This window comes from Nothoprocta perdicaria, unplaced genomic scaffold (assembly GCF_003342845.1).
Source record: "Nothoprocta perdicaria isolate Ctin4 unplaced genomic scaffold, notPer1 scaffold_126, whole genome shotgun sequence".
In the NCBI taxonomy this organism is placed as follows: Eukaryota; Metazoa; Chordata; class Aves; order Tinamiformes; family Tinamidae; genus Nothoprocta; species Nothoprocta perdicaria.
This window is the reverse complement of record NW_020454383.1, coordinates 1,510,562-1,531,533: the sequence shown is the minus strand read 5'-3', so window position 1 is coordinate 1,531,533 and position 20,972 is coordinate 1,510,562. Positions and strand designations below refer to the sequence as shown.

Below are 20,972 nucleotides of genomic sequence, written 5' to 3'. Positions count from 1 at the left end.
AACGTAGACAGGTTCCCATCCGCAGCAGTAGCCGTGCAGCTTGTGCCTCAGCTTCTTCACCAGCCATGGCAGCTCTGGAGTGGTGCTCCCTACCTCTTTGCCCGTCCCCAGGCCAAACAGACCCGGCACTTTGCAGCTGGGATAGGAGGCAGCTTTCCCTCTTGCTCACACTTCACTAATAATTTGCTAATAAATGTCAGAAGAGCTTGACCTCAAGCTCTTCCCCCTCCCCCCCCGCCAAGTGCTATAAAAATATATAGTAACATTAAGGATATGGGAATTATCCCAACACAGTTGCTTACATGCCTATAGTTGGAACTTTTATATTCCTGGTTACCTATAGGTGGCCTGCTGTTAAAAATAAATAAATAAATAAAACGAACATGTCATTGCAGTTCTGTTCTTCCAGTTACAAAGCTCCAATACTTGCCTGGCAGCTCTCAGCACTTCTGCCTCTGAAGCTGTTGATTTAGCTGGATTTAGCAACTGCTGCCCCAGGAGGCCAAGCAGATGTATATGGCACCCAAGACGATTCAGCATGGTCTGAAGCAGCCCCTCTGCTGGGTTTAAAATATTAGACTGTATCCTTACGCTGTTCAAAGTCATCTGGCAGATTCATTATCAACTCTGAAGTGATGATTATCATTAAGGTAAATGAGATCACAGGTGTTTCCGTCCTTGTCAGCATTTATCTATGCAAATGTACAATACTGTCAGATAATGGATTTTTTTAATGTATTGTTCTTGTGATGAGCATAAGAACATGGAAGAAAAAAATCAATATTTACCATTCAGCTGTAGATTGTTTTCTCCTGTGATTTGTAGCAATCCTTATAATAAGCAAAACAACAAATACCTTGGGAACATCAACTGTTAAACTACATAAGTTTTGATACTTTCTAATGTAATCCACTTACAACTGAGCTTACTTCCTACAATAAGCTTGTTAAAAAAAAAGTTCTTCTCAACTAGAACAGAAGTATTAGCTTAAGATGTTTTACATGTTCTCATCGTATACAGCAGGACCAATTTACAGAAAATAATGTGTACTTGGCTGGCTAGGACACACACAAGAAGGTTTTAGCATGTCAAACTTATACTAACTTTTACATCAACTATTTAAAATCAGAAGATTAGATATTTATGTTAAAATATGCAATATGGTAAATATGCATATGTGCATATTTATGTATCCTTCAGTTGAACATCCATACTGTGGATAATTAGACAAAATCTGTTAGCAATTTTTCCTCTGTAGAAACATACTACAGTACTCTCACCATTATTTCCAGTCTTCACAACAGTGGCAGTGAATTAGACCAATACAAACAGGTACACTTACAATTCGGCTTTCCACGTAGTAAAATCTTTTAATTAAATTAGGAGGGGGAAAAAAAAAACCCACAATACTTGATGGCACACCCAAACACACCCATTTGCACCCAGTCTGACTCATTTCAAAATAGGCAACAGTCCGAGACAAAACAATTGTCACTTAGCTTAATAATTTTTGCCAAAGGAAATGCCACAGTCAGGAAGCTTCTGTGTTCTGAATTCTGATGATGAAAGCCTAACAAAGTGAGAGGTCTTAACATGGGAAGGAAATCTCTTTAAAAAGTGCACATAGTCCTAAATTCAAAGTAGTTATAAAAGATGTACCTAGTTCTAGGCAAGTGAGGTGAGGCAGAGAAAACAATGTAAATAAGAGTTTTATTTTATAAAAGGGTAAGATTCCAAAATATTACTGTAATGCAAACTGCAGATATAAAAGACAAGCTCATAAGATTATGCAAGCCTCCACATTCCTATGCAGCCTGGCACAGAGCCAAAAAATGTTCCTGTTTTTCCTAATGGCAGCACCTGGCAAAAAACGTGTAGTTAAACCTGGTTTACCTGTAGATGAACTGCAGAAACACACTAAGTGATGACTTTTGCATTTGCATCTGTATCCTCTCAAGTACCTACCTCTTCCTTTAATGCATTACACCAGTTGTTAAGTGATACAAAAGACAACTAAATTCAAAACTTCAAGCCAAGTAAGAGTTGCAAAGAAAACACTCCTATTCCTGCTTCTTAGAAACACTGGTTTAAGCTGTGAGGCTGTGGATGAGTGAAACAAGAGCAAACTACTGCACATTCCCAATCACATTCCCAGACTGTTGCAGACAGTGGCAATCTTTATGTTTGTAAACAGAAACTCAAGAAATCTCTCATGTGAATGTGCAGATTCATGATATATAATACATGATAATATATACACATTAGCCCCTGCTAACAGCCCTTACTCTTCAGCAGTTACTGGTCACTGCAAGAAGTCATAAAACAGTGCCGTGTTGGTCAACTCCTGCCAAACACTCCTTGCCAACAGACCAACAGACTACGGACATTTCAAAAACAAAGGCCTGACAAAGCTAGATGTGACAACCTACAAAAGGTACAAGGCAGGTCACTGTTTACATAAAAATTACTCAGGTCTCTCCCTTGTTCAAAAACAGAGGAAAGACTCAGGGTAAAACACAGAACATGCAAAAGCACCTCAACTTCCTGCAGCACAAGTCTTCTCTTACAAGGAGACAGTGATGGCCTGACATTCATTTTTAGGCACTCATATTACATATCCCACACTTTTGGCTAGTTCAGCTCGTTCTGGAACTGCAGCACCTACAGTTTATGACCACTTGCTTCTGTACCAGGGTAAACAAGACCTATTTTATGCTTCCTAAAGCATAAAATAAAAGAGAGGACAGCTTCAGGTAAAGAAGAAACCAACACTATCATGCCTGGATCGCTCACTATACTAAATGACACCTGCTAACACTGCAGCTTGATAATAAAATAGAAGATCCCAGGATTAGGAAATACTGAACCCATGATGGACTTCCCCTGATATTTCTTCCATTGTTTGGAGTCCCTAAAATTAGGTGCACTTGCTGGAATTCTTCCTTTTGTTTTGAATATGCCTTACTTTCCATGAGTTCCCTTCCCACATATTCTAGGACTCCAGCCATCATACATCATCACAAATTTCTGCCTACCTCTGGGTCTATGCTACAAGTATCAATGCTCTCCTGCCTGTGTGCTCTGGAAGATCTCAATTCAGCAAACTGAATGAAGTCAGGAGATGTGCAAAAAAACGCAGACCAGAAGTTTTTATTGACTGAAATTTCCCCACTTCTTTTTCTCAGCAGGAAAATCATGGCAACAAGAAAAAAAAATCCACACAAAAAAAGGAAACAAAAAGTGCTTCTGTTGCAAATAATATTTTCTTCTTGTCCTTATTCTTATTTTGCAGAGTCTAAAATGGTAATATTTTCTTTCTTTTTTTTTTCTTAGAGCATAGCATCAGTCATTCGTTTCTTCTTTAACATCTGTAGAAAAAAATCATAATAAAATCTGATCTCAGATAACTCAGAATTACCAGATTCAGAAAAAAAAAAAGTCAACCCCCCCCCCCCCACACTAATTACTTCCGATGTGATGGAAGGTAGTTTTGTTTCTAAAAGAAAAATCTGAAATGGGAAATTGAAACAAAACTCTCCCCTTCTCCTCCTCACTCTGCTGAAGAAGTTCTGCCTTGAAGAAATGTGTATGTCTGTTGGAATATTATGAAAAATAAAAACAATTCCACGTAGTCACTTGGCTCATAGCACTGCATGTCTGAACAGAGGGCAGAACGTTGCCATCTCTTTTACTGACCTGTGCATAAGTGCTTATCACTGAAAAGTGATCAATCTGAGAACATGGCGATAGGGTCATTAGGGTTATCTTTGGCAGGAACATATGAATTTCCCTCCCCCTCAAAAACTGCACTCCCATTCATGCCAGTTTTGATCCTATAGCTACATCCAGAGCAGTTACTGCAGCCTTGGACTTTTTTTCTTTATCCCTCTCTCTTCTCCATCGAACTCAGCAGGCCTTTCATTTACCAACAACGCTCTCTGCTTTGTTGCTGTTGCTGCTGCTCTCTACTTCTTCATTGGCAAGTGATGTCAGCTCCGGCTCTGCTCTCTGGTCTGGCGTTGCCAATGCCTTGGGTTTTCCACTCTGCAGCAGGGATCCTACTGCTGTTCCGTTGGGCACTTGAAGGAAATACGGAGAGGAGGGCAGGCTGGGCTGAGTGTAGGAGATCTGCTCCGTGAAGTAGTGGCCTCCTGCCATGCTAGAACTTGTCATTCGTGAGCCCAGCTGACTGGAGAAGGGAGCTCCCTGCATGTATAAGTCATTCCAGGGGACAGGCTGATAGGCACTGGTACCTGTTTGAACAGCAGAGAAAGGAGAAAATTATGAAAATAGGGAAGGCAAGACTATCTCCATGTAAAAATGCACATCTTGCGCTTCTAAAAGCACCAAAAAGAAAAGACATGCTCCATTCAAACCTATATTACGCTTAAGCCCGGAGCAGGCACTGCAGGCAGGTGAAGGTTAACTATGCTGTTTCCATAGCAGTGTTTTAAACGAGGGCATAGTTCATGGTGGAAGGACTTGAAAAGTTCACTGCAATGTTCTAATCTACAGAATGTCATGTCACTTTAGCACAGTTCCTGGGTGAATTAGTGATCTTATACTTACTAAAAAATCTCCTCATACTTGTCCAATTCAGATCTGAAAAGCATAATCTCCATGCTCATTCATCACACACATTTACTAAACTTGCAAAGTCAAAAGCAGGTACATTTTTTAGTTCATATATGTATTAATCCAGCTGAACTGCTCACTTGCTTATAAGCTGAAATAAGACTTCGGGGAGGTGTAAACTGCCACTCTGGTCCTCTCCCCAATGCATTTCTGGGCCATTGGCCTCAGCTGTCCACACTGCATAGTCCCAGCCTCCTTTCCTTGAAAAGAAGAGCCATCCACAGTGCATTACCTGTGGATTTCCTACACATCGCACTTCCCTCCAGGAGCATGAAAGGAGGGAACACCCATTTTGACACTCTGCTACTGCAGCAGTCCTCAATGTCATTAGTCCTTGCGAGGCTGGCAACCTGTGCATATCCCTTCCTGCTCTCATGGCACGCTCTGAAGTACACAATGCATGATCCTGGCATCATGCTATAGCAACATTAATTTGGTGTGCTGAAAAAACACAGACAGGAGAACCAGGCCAAGTGTTAGACAGCATGGGTGCTGCCAAACTGTTTCTGAGACCATTAGCCATGAACAGTGTCATACGGAAGCTTGCTCTAACAAACCTTTGAGTCAGAGCTTTCCCTGACAAGGTATGCAAAAACAGTACAGAAACAGGAGCAGCATTTGTGATGTGAAAACCCCTCTATTCTCTAGTGGGATAAGAAGGCATTTTTGGACTGTGTGCTTACTTTTAACAAGCCTGACAGGCCAAAGAAACTGCAGTAGCTTGTTATCTTTTGATTTTACTTGGACCTCAACAACTTCAAAATACAAGTCACTGAAATAAAACAAGGTTGAAAATGCCATTTCTATCTAGCTATTTTTTTTAGAAAATACATAAGTGCTTTAATCTAAGTGGCATTACAAATTTAGTCAGAGGAAGGAAAAGAACAAAACTATATCCATATGCCCTTGCTCGTTTCTCTAACCCTCTCCTTTGCACTTTACACACGATTTCAAAATCGTTTCAGCCCAGCAAAGTCAGAAGCCTATTTTTCTTGCTGCTTCAGCTGATCCATAAGCATATTAGTTTGCTCCACAGTACACTTCTGAAAAATAAGTATTAGCTTCCTACTACACAAACCACTGCAGTACCTGATACATTCATACGATAACACTCTCTAACATGCGGCCTAAGAAACTACTTCTGAATCAAATCATTACTAAGCACTTAAAAATACAAGGAAATGAAAGGATGAGGGGCTTATGTATGTGCATGCTTGCATATACACAGAGGTACACACATGTTCCTTCTTTCTTCAATATTGTCAATAAAATTACTGATAATCTTGGACGTTTCAGGGTACCAGTCAGTTAGTCTAAGTGAGCAGAATGCCAAAACAATTCAGAAATTTACCTGAGCTTCCACTTGGCTGCTGTAACAACATCTGTCCTCCCACATGGTCTTGTACATAGCCTTGTGTGGCACCTGCTGCCCCATAGGTTATGATCCCACCATTTCCATCGAGGGTGAAGAAAGGTGCACTACACTCCCTGGATGCTGTAGGTGTGGGGTGGATGCTGGAGAGCTCGTTGCTGGGCAGCTGAGCAGGCAGACGGTGCAAGAGGGAGAGCTGCTGCTGCTGCTGCTGAGGATATTGGGCCAACTGGCAGGCTCCCCCCTGACCGCTGCACTGGCAGTAGGAGGCCTCCAGGTTGGCTGCAGACTCCAGCTGTTCAGGGTAACCGCAGGAAGCTGGGGGGCTTGCACTGCAAGCAAGGAAAAAAGCAATTCAGTAGGGCCAAAAGTAGCAGCAACTTGTACAGCAAATAATTGTTGTATTTCCCCCTTAACATCCATTCCAACCCTGATACAATTCCTATCCTTTCCCCCAAATCCCAGGCACAGGACAAGAGCAGCTGAAACCACTTGAGTGGAGTGCTCTCACAGGGTATCATAGCACGTCATAGGGACAGCAGTGCACACTGATGAAGACTGCTTTTACCTCTGCTCTCCCCACTCCGCAAGCACGCCCCCCTGCACTCAGCTCATTGACTCCTAAGGATTCCTTTTCACTGTACATCTGAATCCCACTCCCATCAACATACATGCAGTTATGACTGCATTTTAGTCAGGCCTTTTTACACAAAAGGCAGGCCTTTTGTGAGAGCAATGCTCCTTACTCAGGCTAATCTTTATTTTTCTTTTTTATGACTCATTTAAAAGGGCTTCCGTTCTCTGGACCCTCTTCCCACATTTAAATCCTCATTTATGCTCCCATCTATTTCCTTGTTCTACAAACCAATTTTTCCTCTCAAAGTTTCTCCCAACTTTCACTTTTCTCATCTCATTCAAAGACAATCTCATCTGTTCCTACCATTGATTCTGAAAGCTGTACGTGAAGGTGTCCATGGAGCCATTTTCCCGACTGGAGAAGCTGCATTTACTGCTGGGAGTGTCCAGCATCAAGGGGACAATATGACTGTGGGGGCTGAAGGCCAGGCTGAGAGGAAGGTTGGCCCTGCGGATGGGTGGAGGGCTGGGAAGGCTTGGGAAGCACTCCATTCTGCTAGAAGCAAAGTTGCCTTGAGACAGCTGCTTTGTCTGAGCTGCTTCACAAGGTGACACCATTCCCGTCACTGAAGAGGCTGTGATTAAAGAGAGACGCTGTCACACTGTGTGCCAATACAGAAAATAAAAAGGTGCAAGCAGAGAGAAAAAGGTCACAAGAGTGGAAGACAAAACAGATCACAAAGGCAAGATGCCAGTGAAAGAACAGAGCTTAACTGATGACAATAAAAGTAAATAAGTAGCAGTATGGCTGTTGGAAAGCAAAAAGTATGCAACGATTTATAAGGATTAATAACAAGCTCACTGGAACAAACGCTGATGTTTACTGGCTAAATAAAATTACCTTCAGCTCAGTTTCTGCATACTGGATTTATTCAGCTCTCAAGAAGCCAGCCAAATGAAACAAAGCACTTCCTGGACAAAAAGCCAGGAACAATCCCACAGCTATCTTCCATTTCTTGTGTCCTCTTGGAAGAATGTGCTGCATGGATTACCCTTTCAAATGACTTTACTGTGTTTTGAAACAAACAAAATGTGCCTTTAGATCCACTGCCTATGTCATTACCAGATTTTCACTCCTAGTTTGGTGTCTCGTAAGTCAATCCAAAAAAGCAGAGATCCCAGTGGAAGGGCCTTGGGAACAAAGAGTCAAGAGAAGGAAAATAAAATGGGCCTAACCTGGTTGCTAGAGTCTTGTTTGGTGACCTGCTTCCCCAGTCACTGCTAGAAAAGTAGAGAGGAGCATTTTCCTACAGAGCAACATTTGTGAAAGAAGTGTAACGTAGGAAATGAAAAAGCCAGAAGCACATATACTGACACGATACAGAATAACAAGCATATGTAGGAGTTCAAGAAGGGCATACGTTGTGCAAGTGGACAAGTTATGCCAAATAGCACACTATCACTTTCTTGAGGAGTGTGACAATCACATATGTGTGTCAATTTGAAATGAATTTTTCAAGTGTGGCTTGGTTGAACCAGCACAAGTAGACAGGTAACATTAGTCTACTGCTATTCACTGGAAAGCACGCAGAGAAAGCTAACAGCATAAATAGCTTTACAGCTGTAGCTGCAACTGAATCTGGAGATCTCCAACCTTGCAGATACATAGCACAACATCAGATACACTCCACCAAGGGAGAATCAAAGGCTTTAAACATAAAACTTAATCATAACACTGCAGAGAGAAGTATAGGCACTCATAGGGAGTTCTGGGAGGCATGTTCAGAGAGCTGGTAAGGTTACACTTCAACATCTTCAGCACAGTTCCTCAGTTTCCCAGGTGTACTGCGCAGTTGTGCTCATCTTCCTACACTGAATGGTTTTAAATTCATTGCAGCTATGAAAGGAGAGAGTCGTAATGTTTCAGTGAAAACTTGAGCAATATTTGATTCCAAAGAAAACCAGGTCAAGTCCTGTGACAGTGTCTTAATAGCATTCACTCGCTGAGACACTTCACTTCAAAAACAGAACAAAAGGCTTTTCTTTACTTGAAAATATCCTTTCTCCCTGTTTAGCAAAATCTGTTATGTGCACATCATAGGATTTTCTGACCATTTGCTATTTTTGACGTAACACGACTCGTCTGCTTTCTTATAACACAGCATTAGACAAGACAGTATTTAGTTTCCTTGCAAGTTAAAATGATTTAAGGCACAAAAAAAAAGCAGTTTTCTCCTAAACATTCTGGACTGGAATGTGGCAATACATGCAGGTGTTAGGAAATAGCAGCTGTTTATAAGAAAACTCACCTGAAAAATTGACCACATGCGTTTAGTGGAAAACCACAAACGTTTAGTCAGTAAGGACAGTAGAATCATCTATTCTGCAGATGGCCATCATCTTGCTCAGAATTCATATAAGTAGTGCTACCAGCATAGCCCAAGAAATCACTTCTGAACTCCTTTCATACATGTTTAGGTCTCTACTTTTCAGACCATGGTAAGAAAGACCTTGAATGCATCACTTCTGAGTACAGCAACAAATGCAGCGAGAATAAACAATTTCCTGAGAAGTAGTATCTGCTAAATAAGACAGTACCTTTACATAGCAATTCAGCATCTTGTTCAGGGGTGAAGCGCATCTTTGATGACTACTGGCTTGAAATAATACTTACATTTTATGGTTCTGTTGTTCTCCCATAATGATGTAGATATAAATTCTCAGTACATTTTCCATTGAAGGCAACAGTAGGTTTTTTTGTTTATCACTTCCACTGTTTCTGGGTTTTCAGTCTATAAGACAACCTTGGCAAATTATGGAGAGCAGTTTAATAATTTGCAGCTTCAGATCCCACTTTGGTCAGTCTCTGAACCAGTCCTGGTGATACACTTGTCTAAACTCAAGGGTGGCTATTCTGAATTTTCAGCTACACAGCTGTCCTCTCCATGCTACAGCTGCTTCCTCAGCACATTGACAGACTTAAGACACCCGTTCTTTAGTGTAAACAGTTTCCATTGGACAGCGCAGAGTCTTGCATGAGTAAAAATGGATATGTAGACTTTGCAATATGACTGTGATTTCAGTTTTATACAAATATTGAAGCAGCTAGATGTCTACTTTAGAGAAAAGTCTAGATCACGTTGAACTTCATGTAACCATTCCCAAGACCTCTATTTTAATCCCCTATTTGGCACTAAGCAATCATCTTTTTATTTTTGTAAGAGATACGAGTGTATGCTGAGATCCTAAACTGTGTCCCCTCAGCAAAATAGCCACATGAAGCAAAATATTTCCTGCAAAAGCACCACTAGGGGGGGAAAAAAAAATCGCATCCTACAAACCAGAGGTGCAGAATGTAACTTTCTCTCTAAAGGATCTAATCTAATAAGTAAGGAGGCCATACAGATTTAAGCATCTCTCCTGCTCACAAACAGCTTCTACAAAGACACGATTAGTTAAATGAGGAACCTCATAAAATATGCAAAAATACGCACATGTGCATGTCTAATCATGTCTGAAGCAGTGCCTTAACTGAAAGTTTACGTATGCATATAGTCACTGCTCAGCTGCACAAACAAGCTCTTGAGTTGCATATAACAGACATGTCACTGTATTATATTAAAATTTCCTGTAATGCCAGGGAAGAATAAGCCTGCCTAAGGACATCAAGGTTTCATCTCCGTGAATCTGTTTATGCTTTAAGTACATAAAATATCACAGAAAGAAATCTGCAACAAGTCCCTCAAATAACTGAAACTTTTTGTGGGTAAAACTAGAAAAATGAAAACAAACTCCAAGAAGGAAAAACTGGTAGCAAAGAAAAGTACGTCTAAAATAGGATTTGGTGACATTTTTAATCATCTTGAACAAAAAGGTGGGACATGAAAGAAAAAAAAAAGCTAGTCAGTCAGAATTAGTCTAGATAATATTAAGAGTTTAAGGAAAAAAAAAAAGGGCAATGGACACTCCTGAATAGTGCCAGGCAACTCATCATACCACTCTCATGCAAGTCATTTGCTTGTTTCAAGTAGCTCAGCCTACTGCTACTAAGAAAAGTGTCCAAATAATCACTCCATTAGGCCCCAAGCTCAGGCAGAAGTGTACAGTTACACACAGATCAGGGATTAATTTGATGAAACCTGTTATTTATGGGCTGTTTCTAAAGAGGCTGTTGTTTATCCTAAGCCACTGCTCTTGTCTTGCAAATGCACTGTGCTATTCATTTGTTCTTTGTTTGTTTTTCTTTTGCTATTTCGGATTTTATCCTATCCATTTTCCTTCCATCTTATTCTCTGAATTCATCCTTAAAAAAAAAGAGTCTGCTTCTGTGATGCTAGATGATGAAGAAAACGGAAGTTCTATTCTCATACATCTAATGTGGCTAAACTGTAACTGAAGCTTCTCCTACGATTAGGCCACACCATTTTCTCTCCCAAGAGGAGTCTCTGTGCATCCTAACAGTCTTTCTCTCAGACACAGCACAAACTTAGAGCTCTCTGCTCTGCCCTGGCAACAATTTTCCCATGACTTGTAGGAATGCAGTATTTTTAACACTTTTATCTTCCATCAAATTTGACTAGAGTTAAATAAATTTGGAGGTAAGACTGGGTTTAATAAAACAGAACACAGCTTCTCTGTGTGGTTCATTTCACACACTCTATATCTCCCTCCCCTAAGGAAACCAAGTTAGGTAAACAAACAAACACAACATTCAAAAAGAAAAAAAGATCAGGCCAAAAGAACAAAACCAACAACCCTCAGGGTTTGTGTGTAGCAAAGCATATCTTTCCTAATACCAGCTTTAGATGACACACATACATTTCATTTCTTCTTGCACAGCAGAAGCAGCATGATTTAAAGAGAACAAGGGGAAGTCTATTTCCCCACATACATTAAAAAAAAAAAAAAAAAGTAGTACATCCTAATCCTCAGGTGTGCACCTAATATTGAAAATACTGCGATTTCAGATAAACTATGGAAGTTACATATAAACACAGTAAATGCAATAGGTCAGCAGTGATTTCATGGAGTCAAGAAACAAGAACTTGGCTATGTTTGAGCTGAAACAGGGCTTTGCTTTTCCAAACAGAAAGACTCTGTTTTCCAGGACTGCACCCAGCGTGCAGATTCGTCAGAAGGAAGTGTTCGGTACAGAGAGATGACAAGATCACAGCCCTGAATGAAACTTCAGCTGTTGCTCTGCTCCTTTTCTCTAATAATGCATATCTTATCTTGAGTAGATAGCATGCCTGCAGACGAATTTTAAGAACCAGGAGAGTTCAGCGGACAAGTGTAGAAATATAAACACACATATATATTTTTTTTAAAGCGAATTATTCTTCAAAATCTTGGCCTTTATTTAACTAAGTACAGGACTCACTGACTGCATCATTTCTTCATTCTACGAAATAGTGGATTATTCAAATGCTTTGACCATGTTTACCATGCTGCAATATGTGGAAAAACTGTGGTTAACTGAATTACAGTTAAATTGGTGAAATGTTTCATAGAACTGACTTAAGTAGTCCTTGTCTTGAAACTATTTATGTCAGGCAAATTTAAATGAGAAAAGTGATGGATTATAGCATCAAGAAAGCATTACAATTACGTATTTTTAATTTAGATATCTGCTTTTTAGAGTTCTAAATTTGTTGATACAGTTTTATCGTTGCTTTCTACAGTGACAAAATATTTTAAATTATCAGTACTATTAAAAATACTGTATTGAAGTTGAGTCATATAAAAAAAGTTTTGCATAGAACTGGCATTAAAAGTAATACTGTTATATATTTAGCATACAGTAAAAGGACAGAAATGAGAGCATAAAATTCAAAAGAATGAATGTCCCTGAAGGGCAGAAGGAAAAAAAAAAAAAAAAAAAAATACTCCTCAGCTGTCCAGCTGTACTGTGTGTCAGCACAACCACTGCTTGGGATATCCTTCCCTAAGGAAGCAGTGAATCATTTTGAAAATATTTTCAAGTCACAACTTGAGAAACTAAGCATATATAAGCAATGCTTTACAGAACACTGACTCCAGGGAATGTTCTGGTACTCCCCACACGAATACCCAACGGAACCCACCCTCTTTGGTTGCCATGCACCTACAAGCCTAATTGCAGCCCAGGTAGAAAACTGACCCAACAGCACAGCCCTCTGACTTTCCAGAACATTGCAGCAGGAATCAAGCTAGCCTGTAGGCTTAAGAACTCGAACAGTCTCACTCCCTGAAGGTCTTGCACAAAATAGGAATTCGCACTGCCCACTCCTAGCACCTGGAGGAGTCAAAGCACTTCCCTGGGAAGACGGAAAGGTGTGGGTTGATCTTAGGGAGGTGTGGATTGATCTACAACGCCAACACTTTACACAATGCACCTTTCTCACAGAACTCACTCTATTACAAGTTGTAATTGTAATTGTTGTAAAACTGTAACCTACACCAGAATACACCACAAAATTGCTGGAATAATACTTCTATTGTCATTCAGAGAAGAACCTCCAACAGTGCCAGCATCATATGAGTGTTATAGAAGACTGCCCCACTTCTTTGCAGAAGACTTTGGACTCATATTTGGAAGTCCGTGCTGGGCTGTGCTAGGTCACTGATGAGTAATTCATGAGCCAAATGCAAATTTGGCTCTAGTGTTAGCACTGAGATTCCACCCATTACAGCTTGTAACTGAATTAGCAGGGAGCTATTAAGCCTGGTGTCAACTGTTTGGACTGGTCAGAGGGAACATGAGTCACAAGGCCTTCCCAGGAGTGTTTGGGAACCTATCAGTACCACAAACAAATGCTGTAGATATTATCAAAATACCTTATATCTACTGATATGGATCTTACCTGAGGAGGAGACAAAGGGTCCTAGGTGTCCACTGAGCAGGCTGGAGTAGTTTCCAACTGCAGTCTCAACACTCACTGCGGCAAATGGGTCCTGAGCAACATCAGGCAGTGGATGCACAGGCAGAAGAGGAGCCCTAGAGGTATTCATAAAGAACGTGAGCAGAAAGCAGAAGAACAAGACAAGACATCATCAAGAAACAAACACTTTAACTCTCCTATAAGGGACAAGTCCTAGATCACCAGGACGCTGTCTGAATTGGAAGAGCAAGGAGAAGTGGTACAATGGATGCATCAAATATTGGCACAATCTGTACCTGGTTGCTAGTAGCAGAAAGGGCAAGTGACAGGGAAAGTGCAGTAAGACCAGTCAGGTAGTCTTCAATCTTTTTCATCTGATTTGATTTTTTCATTTCAGTATGTCTTCTTCAGAGAAAGACTTTCATTCCAAACAATAAATTCACTTCTTCCTTCCCTCTGTCCCCACACCTGAAAGGCCATCTACCCTCACACACTCCAGATTCTCCCCAGTAGGAACTTCCTGCCTTTCCTTTTCATTTCTTCAAATAAAGCAATTTTCATTTCTTCAGATGAATACATGTTTTTGTAAGACTGCACTGAGCATTTAGCATTGCAAATAAACTTTCCTTTGATGATGGAAATGCTATGAACATGGAAAGCAAGGGTGACAGAATTCCCAAGCACACAAAGGGTCTGGCCAGCACATTCATAGAAACCAAAAACAGTTACAATAAACAGATCCTTCCTATTTCAACCTCTACTCTCTACATCTCATCAGCAGATAAATGGTAACATTTTTATTTCAAAATCGTCATCTGCAGATCAATCAGAAGTCCTTTTAGAGGGTCCACTACACTGCTAGACATCTGTCAGACAGGAGGAGCTACCATGGTCCAACTCAACGCTCAGCTCTCAGTGGCTTAAATATAAGGGAAAGAGGAATAAGAAAATATTTTCTTCATTAACTATTTCATGTGTAGGGAGAAGGAAAAAAAAAATAGATCAAGTCGCTCACCTGTAACTGTCTGATACCAAAGGGGCTGATAGAGCTGCTGATGCTGAGTGTTTTTTATTTCCTTTCACACTCAACTTCTCTGTTTTTCGCCACTTTGCCCTGCGATTCTGAAACCAGACCTGATAAATGGAGAGAAAAGTTACATTCAGAGTGGGAAATGTCCATTTAGGGACACAGGGAAAAATCAGCAATAACTGCCTCCACAGCCCACCCGGTTAAACAAAACCATCCTCTCTTCCACAGTGAATCAGCAGCGTTCATTGCAACTAGAAAGAGAAGAATTGCAGCAGAAAAACCACACTTCAAGCTCCAATTTCCTTTATTACTCGTAGAATAATCTAAAATAGAGATTAACTACAAAGTCATCAGACTCTTATCCACAAACTGCGTCTCATCTTAAGAGACATTAACACAGATGGAATAGAGAACAGTTAATTCCACTGCCATTTTCTTTCTTTCTTTTTCTTTTGGGTGGGGGAGTAGCTGGGGGTGGGTTGGGGAGGAGGTGAAGAGAAGGGTAGGGGGAGAAGGGAAGCTGTCCAGGTAGCATCCAGCTGTACAATCTCTCTTTCTGACCTTTTCATCAGTGGAAGTTGTAGTCTCTATTCTATTTCTCACAAGTTCCTTTCTTCTTGTCAAAGATCTTCCCTGCCCCACTGCCTCTTCCTTTCATTTTTCTTGCACATAACCCACAGACAACTCTTACCACCCAGGCTTTACCATGATACGCTGTGGTGTCACACCGACGACAGCTGCAATCTCCCTTCTCTTCTCATTGTCGGGGTAGTGGTCTTCCTGGAACATCTTCTCCAACTCTTCTAGTTGCTCTAGAAATGACGTATTGCAGAGAGAGACCAAGAGAAGAAGACGGATGGGAGACAGGTAGTAAGAGAATAAAAATGTCACCAAAGAAACAAGGTAGGGCAGAAGTTTTACTATACTTAGAAAAAAGAAATACTTGGGCAATACAAAGAACTTTTTAAAAAGCACACTGCAAAAATAAACACAAATCTTTATCCACAGTGGAAAAAAAAAAAAAAAAAGCCCACACATTCACACATTGCTAATAATACTTCAAGCTCAAAGCACTCAGCAACCTTTATTTGAAGATGTTCCTGTAATTCTAATGGCACAGAACACATTGCAAACAGGGCAGGTCAGCACCTCCAAGTTGTGCCATCTGTATGCTGAAGAAAACACTAGTGCCATTGCTACCGTAAGTGTCACCATCTACCAGTCAGGTCCCCATTATCTACCTGCACTATAGAAGGTCCGTGACTTCTTCCTGACAGGCAGCAGAATTTCTGGATTCTCAAGAAACTCTTTCTTCTCTTTTGTCCCATCGTGGCTATTTCCAGGTTCCAGAACTGAAGATACCTTGTACAGCTCCTGAGATGCAGAGTTGGCTGAAGTGCTCTTGGATGATCGGCGGGTAACCAGGTCACGCACATCCTGTAACCGTGCTGGCCTGCAGAGTTCTCCAGGCATGACACTAGATGTCTTCTCAGGACACAATTCACTTTTGCTAGTGTTTTTTTTCTTCTTAGTCTCCATTTCAATCCCATCAGAGTAATAACTGTGACAATGGTCACATGACCCTGACTGCTCCGTGGGATCCTGAGCAAATTCATCCACAGGAGGTGGAGGCACAGCGTTCCCATCACTGAGGAAATCTGGTAGTTGCCTACACACTGCAGTAAGCTGGCAGTCAAGGGCTGCTGAGTCTTGAGAAGCTGACGCAGTTGCCTCCACTATGCAGTAACTTCTATTTTCCTTCTCCTCCACAGGGCTTATCCCTTCTTCTGTTCCCACGGTATCCCTAACTTCTCTTACAGGTCCACTTTGGGGTGTGGGTAGTACATTACTCCTTGTACCATGCTCCTCAATAGGATCAGCATCCACCACAAAGTGCTCAGTATTCTGTGATGAGTCTTCCTTCTTGTTCTTGCACACTACAAGAAGAAAATGAAAAACCACCCCCAACCTGCACACACACTGTCTAAGCCAAATGTGCCGTGATAGGAAGTTTCAGTTATGGCAGGAGAAGACTGTACAAGGAAAGCCAACAGTGAAAAAAGATAGAGTTCAAAAAGGCAACTGTGACCAGGAGAGAGTGCTGCCAGGAAAGTAAAAACAGAGGATATGGTCAAACTTGGAGATATTTCCATAAACTGAGTTCAGAAAAAAAATGAAAACATAAAACAAAACCCCTAAATTTGAGAGTGAAGATGCCTGCAAAAACAACCAACTACAAACTGTGGGAAGAATTAAGAAAAGGAGAAGTGGAAGAATGTCTTACAAGTACAATAATGGGAAAACAGTTCTAGGGGTAATTATTTGACAGATGACATTATAGAGGTTTCTGTTTCTACCATATTCATGTTGGCCATGCAAAACCCAATTGAATTACACAGAGTTCTAAGAATTGCCTTAAATTAGCCTCCTGCAGTTTCAAACACACAACAACACTTAGGATAACACAGGCTTACAAGACAGGAAATGAAAGAGCTGGCTGAGGAACAAAAAAGAGTTTAAGCCTGATCAAGTTTAACAAAAATCAGAAAGTGCATCACACTAACAGAGACTGAACAATAGAAGTCATGTCAAAAAGAACAGAAAATAAAGATACTAACATGCAATTATAAAATAAATAAAGAAAAATGTAATGGTGTAATAAATTATTTTTCTTTCACAGTTAAGATATATATTTTAAAATAAAAAAAATGCTGATTGTTTCAGAATATGTACCTAAATCAGTGATGTTACTTTTTTAGAGCTTTTTTCTTTTGTTTTGTTTTTAAGAATTAAGTGTAGAATAATAATAGTAGAAGCATAATTTGCCTTTGTATGGAAAGACGAAATTTTGAGCAGATTATTGACTGAATTTCAATTTTAAATGTCTACAGAAAAACAACGTTGTTTAATTTGGGGGGGGAAAGGAAGAATCTAAAATCCTTTCACTCTGTACTGCTTTTGACAGGAATTATTGAAACACCAAAATTAAAGACTTGCTTTCCAACTCATTATGTTTCTCTCCTTAAAGAATTATTAATCGAATAGGAACCTCACAACACCAGTCAGCTAACAGAAGGATGAAGAGATGCCAGGCTGCTTCCAAGATTCCAATTTACCTTTTTACAGGCAAACAGAATTAGTGGAATTGGTTGCACGGGAAAGAGATGGAGGCACAAAACCAAGTAACCAGAATAATTTGATCTTCTTAAGCAGCAACAATTCCCACTGCTATTAAATGAGATGAAATATCCTGATTGGGAGGGTCAAGAACTAATCCAAGCAGAAGGCAACTATGCTCTATCCAATTCCTTTTTCTGAAGTGCTCCCCAATGAAACTGAGTTTCTTTATGCCACGTTCTGATTACACGAAAGAGTAAATTCTGTTCTTCACTAATTATGAAAAAAAAATTGTTACCCTTTAATTCAAATATGGTATTTTCAACTGTTTTAACATGAGAATCATTTTTCCTTATTTTTAGTTTTACACTTTTGTGTACACTTTTGTGTAAAACTAAAGTTTTAGTTTTACAGATCTGTTTACAGTATAAAACACATTACAAAGCTTGCCGCAGATACAAGAGACAAAGGCAATGAGGCAGACCAGCTTCTGGGAGTTTTACATCACCTACAGGAATATTTCTGCATCAGAAGGGGAGTTGCTGAAGCATGTAGGAAGGGCCTGACAACATGCAACCGGGAACTGCAGGCCCCCAGAAAAGATATGCACTGAAAAATAAAGCTTGGAGAGAAACACAGGCCTTCACGGTAATCTGGGAGTTGCCAATCCATTCCTCTTTGCCATCACAAAAATTAAAAGCAGGCAGACTGAAGATCACTTTGTGCTACTTTTAGATGAATAGCTTAAAATAAAGGGCATTTTAATGGGCAAAAAACATCATATTAAAGGAGCTTAAGACATCCTGTGTGTACTGAGGTGCACTAGCATGAACCAAGTCTACTTTTTTTTTTTCCTTTTTAAATAGTCCAAGCAGCTCCTTAGAGCAAGGCAATCACTTCCACAGTGACAAACTTTTAGGGCTGCTTTGGGCCCACGGTTCAAAGCAATCTGAACACGCACGCAGAGTGAGAGACGGGAAGGGCCCACAGCAGCGGAGACCAGGAGCGGGCCCAGCCTGGAAACCCAGAGCCAGCCGGTCCCCCCAGTGCAGCAGAGAGCGAGCAGCCAGCCCAACCTCCACACGAGCACCAGGAGCCTCTTCAAGCTCAGTGCCACCAGGGCAGGGTCGGGGCTTTTCAAGAGCACCTTTCCCCAAACCCTCCTCGCCCCCAATCGCCAGCTACGCCCCACACCTGGGCACTGTGGGCCTCCTGCTCCAAGCAGAACAGGGCCCAGGCTGCAGGGGGAAGAGAAGCAAGGACCAACAACCGCCCTCCCTGCCGGCACGGGGGCAAGGAGGCAGCAATAGGGTCATTAGCCGCCGCCGGGGCTGCTCATTAGGCTCTCTGCCGGGTGACTCCCCCGGGTCATTAACGAGCCCCCGCGGCCGGGCCCTTACCCAGCCCGTCGGGCGCCCGCTCCTCCTCCTGCTCCTCCTCCGTGCCCGCCCGGGCCATTCCGGCTGCGCGGAGGCGCGGCGCGGCCCCGTTAATGTCCCGGCCGGCGGCGAGCCCCGCGCCGACTGCAGCCGCGAGCCGCGCGAGCTCATCAAGGGCACCTGGGGCAGCGCCCGGGCCACGCAGCCCCACCAACCCACCCATCAACCAACCAACTAACCAACCCACCCATCAACCAACCAACTAACCAACCCACCCATCAACCAACCAACTAACCAGCCCACCTACCTACCTCGGCCGCGCGCGGCCCGGGCTGCCCCCGCTCGCCGCCCCCCGGTTGCGCCGTTGGGGACGTTGGCGCCGTCCCGCTGCCTCGTGCCTCCCCCCGCGGCCCCGGCGCGCACGAACGGGGGCCATGTCGTGCGCGGCCGGGCGCCGGGGCCGTGTCGCCCTCTGCGGCACCCGAAACTCCCCTGGGAAGTTTCTTGACACTTCCAGACTCCCCGTGAGCGGGGGCCCTAAGCACCGCTAGGGGCAGCACTTTAAACCCAACCGTTCAAAAACTAAACTCTCAACCAGATCACACTGAGTGAATTGAACTTCATTGTCTTTCCTCGTGGGCTGGCGGGAAGTCAGAAGGATTTATTTTTTCAAATGTCTTCTGGTTCTAGTTGCTTGAAAAAAACTTACCTTAGAATTCTGTAAACTAAGGTAGAAAGAAAGAAATTACAGTTCTTGACTTTGAGATACTCTAATCCCACTTATTTTTGGTACTGATAGTTATCAGAAAAAAAAAAAAAAAAAAAAGGCTTCAAATGCAGTGATGCTGGGTAACTATATTAAAGTACTACAAGTACTGTAGTACTGCCTGCCCTGGTAGCATTTAAAGCCAGTTTTGTGTGCATGAAACAACTAGACAACAACACATAAAATGGTAATGAACCAAGATGAGATTATTCGCCTTCTTTCTTCTGACATGCAATTGACCTGAGCTGTAACTTGTTAAGTCATAGAGGTTCCAGAAATCAAGTCCTCCCTTTTTGCATTTTCCAAATCCAACTTTTCTAGCCACCAAAAAAGTCACCTGGCTCTAAACATTGCTTACATACATATGTCTACAAACAACAAAGACAACACTTCCTTAGCAAACATGGCTGTGCTCCGTCAAGTTGGAATATCATCCTCTCATTAGTTATTAGCATTGTATCTTTTTGATGGATCGCAACAGGATTCTCCTACACTGCATTTTTCCCATCTGCTCTATCTTGGCTTCAAGGTTTGCTATAGCATTAAAGAGCCTGCTATTGCAAATGCTTTCACCTGGGAGATGGTTCATTAAGTTAAATGAGTATAATCTGAAGCATGTGTGCCAGCACATCTCAGACTGAGGACAGTTAATATCAAAGCATAAGTGAATCTAGTTCAGCATCCAAATACAAAAGCTTACTTGGAATGTGATTGTGACTTACAGGACATTTTAGCAGCATTCAGCTGGCCCAACAAGTCCACTCGTTACGAGTGGATGGAACTTCTTGAATAGTAGATAAAATTGCTCTAACTACTGCAAGGGTCCTAGCAGTGTTGTGGTTATTTACTGAGCTCTAGACTTGTAACTTTTTATATATTTTATTCACCAACTATAGAAGATTAACATCCAAACTGTGTGCAAAATTTAGAGTGATCTTTTTAAATATTTTTAAGTCAGGTGGTAGTAGTACATCTTGATGTACTTTGGTCTCCTCACACATGCATCTGAGTTTCCTTCCATTCTTTTTAGTTTAAAATACTTTATTTGCTGTAAACCTTCTTTCTTCTACTTTGCTGTTAAGTAACTCACAGATTTCAGGCTCCCAGCCTTGGAATAACATCCATGTAAACACTGGATCTACCCAAGTGGGAGTGGATCTTAATTTCTTCTTACTCCCACCTAATTACTTCTTCCAGATCTTGACTGCTCTAGTGAGCATCCTTGAATTTCATTTCT

General features: G+C 41.5%; 1 protein-coding gene across 1 annotated transcript; it reads right to left on the bottom strand.

Annotated features, from left to right (window-relative positions):
- Positions 1 to 3,287: 3,287 nt before the first annotated feature.
- NOBOX (NOBOX oogenesis homeobox) lies at positions 3,288 to 19,192 on the bottom strand. The gene is made up of 9 exons (XM_026033259.1): positions 18,991 to 19,192; positions 15,715 to 16,410; positions 15,179 to 15,285; positions 14,459 to 14,577; positions 13,426 to 13,559; positions 6,948 to 7,218; positions 5,987 to 6,339; positions 3,927 to 4,253; positions 3,288 to 3,368 (listed from the first exon to the last, which is right to left on the bottom strand). Exons 1-9 carry the CDS (start codon positions 19,190 to 19,192, stop codon positions 3,343 to 3,345), a joined length of 2,235 nt encoding a protein of 744 aa, XP_025889044.1. The 3' UTR covers positions 3,288 to 3,342.
- Between the last annotated feature and the right edge of the window lie 1,780 nt (positions 19,193 to 20,972).

Coding starts and splice junctions, on each gene's coding strand:
- NOBOX (XM_026033259.1), bottom strand. CDS start 19,192: ATGGGTGGGTTGGTGGGGCTGCGTGGCCCGGGCGCTGCCCCAGGTGCC. Junction 13,560..14,458: donor TTGGTATCAGACAGTTACAG/GTGAGCGACTTG, acceptor GAATACCTCTAG/GGCTCCTCTTCTGCCTGTGC. Junction 4,254..5,986: donor GCAGCCAAGTGGAAGCTCAG/GTAAATTTCTGA, acceptor CTGTTCAAACAG/GTACCAGTGCCTATCAGCCT.